General features: G+C 49.8%; 1 protein-coding gene across 1 annotated transcript; it reads right to left on the reverse strand.

The window, feature by feature from the left end:
• Positions 1 to 681: 681 nt before the first annotated feature.
• Positions 682 to 2,352, reverse strand: LOC308326315 (T-complex protein 1 subunit theta-like; the record flags this gene model as incomplete). Its single annotated transcript, XM_080779120.1, has 1 exon — positions 682 to 2,352. One exon carries the CDS (start codon positions 2,350 to 2,352, stop codon positions 682 to 684), a length of 1,671 nt encoding a protein of 556 aa, XP_080635246.1.
• Between the last annotated feature and the right edge of the window lie 6,149 nt (positions 2,353 to 8,501).

The raw sequence follows: 8,501 nt of genomic DNA on the forward strand, positions 1-8,501 counted from the left end.
ATTGAGACGTGTGGGGACAAGATGACGTACATTTACCCGTCATTGTCAGGCATTCAATGTTTGTGTTGCGCAAATTTTGTGGGGACAAAAGCTATACATATATTTATATATATATATTTATATATATATAGCCTATAGGAGGGGGCTAGCGCCCCTCAAAAAAAGCTAATCATGCGACCCGTAATAAAATATTGTCTTTTCATTCCATTATTTAATTAATACCAGTAGTTTTGGGATTGATAACATCATTATTAAAATATATTAACAACTTTATTTATAGGTAAACAAAAAAGGCTGACACAATATAAGGCCTCAGTCTCTGTTCTGAGATCAGGCTTATCGAACCCACTATTGAGCTACTATTTTTTACACTTGGAAAATTATATTGAAGAAACTGTTAACCGGTGTGTACCGTCACTTTGATTAACATAACATGTGTTTCCCCGGACAGCGCTGGTTGGCAGGTATCAATGCGCTGTTAGACCAACATGTTTGTGACATGAGGCAATTTCTTGATGGCCTCTCGTCTTGGTCGTTCAAACATGACGTACATGGGTCTCTATGCTCGATAACAGGCTTGATAAGCCCAATGCTTATTGATACCGGGTACTGGATAAGTGAGCGACCTTGTTAAAGGGGCAGGGTTTAAACACCGACGGCGGTGTTAAAGGGTTAAAGGTTTCAGTCGTCGTCGTTGTCCCAGTCCTTCTTGGCCTTGGGCGCTTTGGGTCCTCCCGCCGGCTTGGCCATGATGATCTGGTTGACCCTCAGGATGGTGACGGCGGCGTTGGAGGCCAGCTTGATGCCCCAGTGCTTCACCAGGAAGGGCTCGGCCACGGCGGGCGCCGCGGCCACGTCGCGCAGCGCCAGCGCCTCCTGCTGGATGTCCAGGCCGGCCGTGCGGCGGCCCTCCGTGTGCGCCGCGTACAGCTTGGAGATGAGCTCGTTGGCCTTGAAGCCGTTGTTCTCGGCCAGCGCCCGCGGCACCGCCTCGAAGGCCTCGGCGAACTTCTTGACAGCGTACTGCTCCAGGCCCGGGCACGCCTCGCCGTGGGCCGCCACAAGGCGCGCCAGCTGGATCTCGGTGGCGCCGGCGCCGGGCAGCAGCCGCGGGTCCCGGGCCAGCGCCTTGAAGACGTTCACGCCGTCGTCCACGGCGCGCTCCACGTCGTCCATCAGGCTCTCCGTGGAGCCCCGGAGGACCAGCGTGGAGACGCCGGCCCCGCCGCCGGCCCCGCCCTCGCCCTGCTCGTGGCGGAAGACCACCAGCTGCGTGTCGCCCACCTCCGTGCGGTACACGCTGTCGCAGCGGCCCATCTCGTCGGGCGTGGGCGCAGCGGCCACCGAGGGCAGCTCGGTGGCGCCCAGCGTGCGGCAGAGCCGCCGCAGCTCGTGCTTGGAGTGCAGCCTGACGACCATCAGGCCCTGCCGGTCGGCGTAGTGCAGCGCCAGGTCGCCCACCTTCCCGCCGCACACCACCACCGTGGCGCCCGCCTGGCGGATGGCGCGGACGCGCGCCTCCATGGCGTCCTCCTCGCCTCGCGAGAAGCCCCTCAGCTCGGCGGCGCTGTGGAACAGCACCGTGCCTTTAGCCTCCGTGGCCTCGGCGTCCAGCGGGCACGAGTAGACGGCCACGCGGGCGTCCCGCGCCGACGTCACGCTGCCCTCGGCCTCGCGGCGGAACACCATGCCGCGCAGCACGGTGGAGGCGCCCAGCCCCGCCCCCAGCACCTTGCACACGCGCACGTTGTCCACGTTGAAGGAGGACGCCGCCTCGGGGTAGACGGAGACGCAGGCCTCGGCGATGAGCCCCGCCAGGAAGTCCTCGTGGCCCGTCTGCTTGCTCATGAGCGCCGGGCGGATGGCCGCCGCCACCTCCGCCACGTCCCGGAGGTTCGCCACGCGGCCGCACACGCACTCGGGCAGCGCCTCCAGCGCCCGGCGGCAGGCCGCCTCGTAGCCCTGGATGACCTCGGGCACGGCCAGGCCCATGCGCAGCAGCTCCTCGGCGTGCTCCAGGAGCGCGCCGCCGAACACCAGCACGAAGTTGGTGCCGTCGCCCGCCTCCTGCTCCTGCATGGCGGACGCCATGGCCAGCATCTTGGCGGCCGGGTGTGTCACCTCCAGCTCGCGCAGGATGGTGGCGGCGTCGTTGGTGACGAAGCTCTTCTCCAGGTGGTTGACCACCATCTTGTTCATGCCGTTGGGGCCGTAGGCGCTGCGCGTGGTCGCCGCCAGCTCCCGGCACGCCTGCACGTTGCGGAACACCGTGTCCTCCAGGCCCGAGTAGTGCTTGGCTCCGTCCTTCAGCATCTGGGAGAAGCCGGGAGCTTTGGGAACGTGGAACGCCATGTCTTTTGGTTTTGTGGTTTGCTACGGTTTGTAAAAGGAGAGAAAAGAGTATATCCACAATATGAGCTCTGGTTTAATTATCTATAGTAAAGATCCATCTGAGCCTCTTGTTGTAGTTTTATATAGAGCTGGTTAAATACGTCATCTAGATATGGGTGACGTATTTCTTCCCATATATGGTGTTTGGGTGCGTTTGTTTTTTTTCTCGCTGCGGTGAAGACAGTCCTCCGTTTCAACGGGTTCTATTATTGAGCGCCTCCTAGACACAGGTTTAATGTTTGTCTTTATAGTTCAAAGTTTGTTTCGTAAAACGCCACTGACAATGAAGGGGAAAATGTACGTCATATTGTGTCGTTTTCGTCATATTGTCTCTTTATTGTTAAAGGGACACTTCACCCTTTTTGCAAAACAATATATGTTTAGAAGCTTTAGAACACTTTCCTGGGGTCTTTATGTGTGTAATATGTGGTTTTAGATTGTAGCAGTGAGCCTGTTGTCTCTGATGTCATGGACACTGGGCTCACTTCCTTCCTGGACTACATGTTGTCTCAGTAAGACAGCTCTCCCCCCTATCCACAAGAAGGAGCAGTGCACCAAAGTATTATGGGAATTGTAGTCCAGGAAGGTAGTGAGACCAGTGTCCATGACATCAGAGACACTGTGCTCACTGCTACAATCTAAAATAGCTAAAACCACATATTACACACATAAAGACCCCAAGGAAAGTGTTCTAAAGCTTCTACACGTCATTAACATATATTTTTTTGCAAAAAGTGTGAAGTGTCCCTTTCACAGTCGTGAGAAATGATACATTGCAGAGAGTATACTGAGGGGCTAAATACCCCTCTAGTATTAATTTATATAATTTTTATTTATGAATGTATTAATTTATTATTATTCTTTTAATAATTATTATAAATGTGCATACAATTAGCATATTTTACTTTTTTACATAATTTCCTCTAAGTCCTAGTAGTATAAAGTAGTAGTGTGGTTAAAATCTTCTTTTTTACAAGTAGAAATTAATCCGGGATTTACAGGCCTTTATTTTTATGTAGACTTAGAGAGCAGTTTATGTAAACACAGCACTGTATAGTATATGTATATATATATATATATATATATATATATATATATATATATATATATATATACATATATATATATATCGGAGTTAACGGGAGATTATGAGCACTGTATTTTGACGTAAACCTCAGGTTTAGCAGCATATACAGTTAATATACGGTAATATACAGTTAATATACAGTAATATACAGGTGTGATGGTACAATTTGGGATTTTTTGGAACGTTTCACGGCAGTTTCCTGGAATATACACATCCATATTCCATGCTTTTTGCGCAGTGTATATATGCATAGTTTCATTATATAGATGTTCCACTGTTAGGCTCTTAGTCTCTTATCTACGACTCTATGTTTTATGTATTTGATGTATTATTTATCATGCTTTTTATTCTTTGTTGTTGCTTAATGTAAGTCGCTCTGGATTAAGAGCGTCTGCTAAAAATTGTAAATTGGTAAACTTGACGTTCAGAATCTTAGTGGACAGACCGGTCGGTCATGGCAGCAGAAATATGGAATAGTTGTGACAATGAGTCCACCAAGAAATGTGCAATTATAAATCTACAACTTTGAGAAAATGTTTAAAGACAACATAGTTGATCAATATGAAACATTACCATGAACCTCTTACATTTTTACTCTTACTCTTTAGTAACATTTTAGTTTTGTTATTATTTGTATTAGTATATAAAACAAGATTAAAAAAGGGTATAGGTACTATGAACTATACTGCTTCAGCCTACACAGGAGGGGCGACCCACTGAGACAGGAGACAACCCACAGAGCCTAGTCCCTCCATGTACCTCCCAGCCCTGGCAGAGTAGTTCTGGAGTAGTTTCCAACAGATTGTGTGCCCCTGGTTTTTCCCTATAGTGGGACTGATCGAGGGTAGCTACTGGGACGTAAGTCGGGACTTGATCACTCCCGGCTGGGTCGCCTGAGTGAGGGGTATGATGTTGAGAGACCCGAAACCCCGTTGACCTCAGGATACATACAATCACTGAGGATACGTCCCAGGTGCATCCATGCATGCAATGTTTTTTAGTTATAGTGGAACCAAATGGACCCGTCAGAGTTAACCCATTTCGGGCGGGGACCCGTTTTGGTGCTAGCATTACGTTATGCCTTAGCTATTTGAAAATAGCAGATCTACAAGCTCGTAGCGCGCCACCGAGTGGCGCGCTATGAGCTTGTAGATCTCGTAGAGCTCGTAGGTCTGGCTATTTTTGAAAAATCGAAGAGCGACTGACATGGAAGACATTTTTTTTAATCTGATCTCAGGTCAGAATTTGAAAACTGTCAGGATGTAGAAGACATTATTTTAATCTGATCTCAGGTCAGAATAGGTGTGGTGTGACTGGTGTATCTCCAGGCGTGGCGCCTCGCCCGGCGTCTCGTCTCGCCGGGTGGAGTACGGGCCGCCGAACCCACTCCACCGGGTGGGCGGGGGCAGGGTGGGCGGGGCCTGGGGCGGAGCCTGCAGTCCCGGCAGGAGCCTCATGCCATGGCGGTGAGACTCCATCCTGCCGCCCCAGTTGAAAGTGTACCGAGGGTCAGGACCAGAACGCGCCCTGTAGGACTCCACTCCAGGGTCAGAACCAGGACCAGAACCGCCCCTGTAGGAGGATCCAGTGCCAGGAGGACCAGAACCCGCCCTGTAGGAGGATCCAGGGTCAGGACCAGGACCAGAACCTCCCCTGTAGGAGGATCCAGGGTCAGGAGGACCAGAACCAGAAGCTCCCCTGTAGGAGGATCCAGGGTCAGGACCAGAACCCGCCCTGTAGGAGGATCCAGGGTCAGGAGGACCAGAACCAGAAGCTCCCCTGTAGGACCGGACTACAGGGTTAGGACTGGACCACTCGGACGGACCACTCCAACGGCGATGGTTCCGGACGACCGGATTTCGGAACTCTCTCCACTCTCCGAAGCCCCTAACGTCTAACAACTCATGTCCTCTCCTCAAGTCAGAGGAGGAGAACGGTTCATCCTCCTCATGCCACTCGGCGGTGTGGGGAGGGGGGGGTGGGGGGCGCGGCCTCGGAGGCGTCTTCGTGGTGGTGGTCGTGGTGGTGGGTGTGGTCTCGTCCCGGAGGCCGCCGCGGCGCCCGTACAGCGGGACCACCGTGTCCCGGGTCACGGCGGAGCCGCACACGGGGCAGGCGGGCCGCTGGGCCAGCCAGCGGTGGAGGCAGGGCCAGCAGAACAGGTGACCGCACGGGCTGACCACGGCCTCGCGCGGCGCCGCCGTAAGGCAGATGTTGCACTCGAAGTAGGCGGAGGCTCCTCCCTGCTCCTCCTCCCCCTCCTCCTCCTCCTCCTCCTCGTCGTCGACGACGTCGTCACGCCCCCTCCCGCCGCCGCAGACGCACGCCGCACAGCGCGCGCACGGGGAGGAGGAGGCGGGGCCGCGGCGGCGGTGGTGGGAGGAGGAGGAGCTACAGGGAGCGTCGTTGGCCGTGGAGCTGGACGAGGCCAGAGAGGAGAGGTGGCGGGAGGCAGACGGCTGAGACGGTGGCGAGGTCATGATGTTTGAAGCCCAGCCTGACGGTCGGTGTACAGTTAAACGTTATTATGGCGCTATAACCCCTCTTATATTGTCAACTGTGATGTCATTGTGACGATGTCACACTGTGTGTCATAGGCTCAATATGTCAGTTTGACACATTCAGTAGATCTCGTGATCTTTTGTGGCCAGATGAAATGTCTAGTAGGACTATAGTAAATAATTAAAAAATAAATCGCTATAAAATGTTGTAAAAAATACATATTTAGTCCGATGCTCGAATGCCCCCGCCCCCCCGCTGTCAAAAACAGCTAAAGTCCCTAAAACGAAAGAAAGCAGCAAATAAAAAAAAAAAAAGAATAACACTCACGTCTTAGTTTCTCCAATAACAACCTAAAACATCTAAAGTTGTCCTTTAAAAAACGTCCACAGTGCTTCAAGTGTGACTATAAACGATACAATGAAAGTGAAATATAGTTTAACCCACTTTGACCTGAGGACGATTCTACAAATGCTTTCTAAGTCCCGACAGTTTTCTGAAAAACCTCATGTTTCTGTGTCAGTGGTTCTCAAACAGCAAATGAAATAACACTCATCTTTTATTTTCTCTAATAACAACCTAAAACAGGAACCTTGGTTGAAAAAAAACTAAAGTTGTCCTTTAGTAGTCAGAACAAGGAAAGCAGACGTTCGTCTCAGACCAGGCGTCCACAAGGACGAGCATGTTCTGAGAGAATTGCACGTATAATATAATCACACCGCGGGACTGATTAGATTAGTGTTTATATCGATACTGAAACAGTCGATGTCAGTCTGTCGAGGATCGACCCTGATCAAGGGTGAGTTCTGTCAGTGAATTGTGTGATTTATTTTTCGAGGGGCGCTAGCCCCCTCTTAACCCATTCTGAACGGGAACCCGTTTTGGTGTCAGCATCATGTTATGCTTTAGCTATTGAAAAATAGCAGATCTACAAGCTCATAGCGCGCCACCGAGTGGCGCGCTACGAGCTTGCAGGTCTGCTATTTTTGAAAAATCGAAGAACGACTGACATTTTTAGAATCTGATCTCAGGTCAGAATGGGTTCATCAGACCAGTGTGTGCCAAGTGGAAACCTCGCATGAATCTGATCTCAGGTCAGAATGGGTTAATATACAGCTTTTCTCCCCACAAAATATCCGCAACACCAACTATAAATCCCATCGACGATGAAGGGAAAACTCACGTCATCTCGTCCCTTGGAGTATAAATGAATAGAGAGGAAACCCTGAGGCCAAATGGACATAGTGGCCGAATGTGGTATTGCAGCGCTGGGACCCCAAACACATGAACGCGCTATGGTCCGTTATGACTATCATTGTGCAACGTTCACGACGGCAGCACGTCCGTGCGCGTTCGTGCACGTTCAACGGCAGCGCGTTCAACATGTGTTTGGGGGCAAATCCATCCCAGAATGCACTCTGTTCCTATACACGGAAGGAGGAGTGAAATCGCCTCATGCGCTTTTGAGCAACTCAATGCAAGTGGATGGGAGGAGAACTCGGATGCCGTCTCTATTCATATATACTCTATAAGACTTGTCCCCCGGGTGTCTTCTCTATTCATATATACTCTATAAGACTTGTCCCCACATGTCTCAATATTTGCCAAATCGACAATGAAAGGAAACATTTCGCCAAATATGACGGAAATGTGTGGCAACAGGCATTCTGATTGGCTGAGTATGAGGTGATGCGTGGTGATGTTTACGGTATGACGATAAGAGGGCCCCTCACTTCACACGGGTGTGATTTTTAAGCTTGTGTTTTCTGTTTTCTGTCTCCATGAATGAAAGGTGATTAAACACATTTAGTGCTATATCATTTATTGAAAAATTAGGACCTATAATTCACGCCAGCGTTTCTTTCCAGTCGAGCTCTTATTTTGAAAAGCCACATTTTCCGTCGAGCGGAAGTGGATTATCCCTGCCAGCTAGACGTTGCCAAGACAACCTTTGTTTACATGATCGGTCTATGCCGGTGCACTGGAGTCAATCATTTTAATGTCAATATGTGTTTGACGGTGTCTGTGTGGACCCCCGTTAAAACAAAAATCACACTCGTATGAAGTGAGGGGCGCCTGACGTTTGTTCAAAGTGCTCCAAACAAGCATTTAAAAAGTCCATAGACTTGGTTGCCACATGACGTATACTTTTGAAAGCAGACGTTACAATTTACAATTTACAATTTAGGCATTTATCAGACGCTCTTAATCCAGAGCGACTTACATTAAGCAAGAACAAAAGCATGGGAATACATCACATAAAAAACATTCATCATGAAACATGCGTAAGCTAAGAAAGTAACAGTGGAATATCTATATAATGAAACTTATACGTATAAACTATACATATATACTACTATGCTATACATATGTACTATGGCGTGCTATGACTATATACAATGCAATTCTAGTGCTGTCTACATAACATGCTATAAGTCTGTTTTAAATGCTATCTAAGTCTACAGAAGTGCTATCTAGGGTAGAGTAAGTGCTATGGGCCATGATGGAGTCTGAAAAGGTGGGT

The sequence above is a fragment of the Protomyctophum bolini genome (assembly GCF_963924005.1).
Source record: "Protomyctophum bolini genome assembly, chromosome: 12".
Lineage (NCBI taxonomy): Eukaryota > Metazoa > Chordata > Actinopteri > Myctophiformes > Myctophidae > Protomyctophum > Protomyctophum bolini.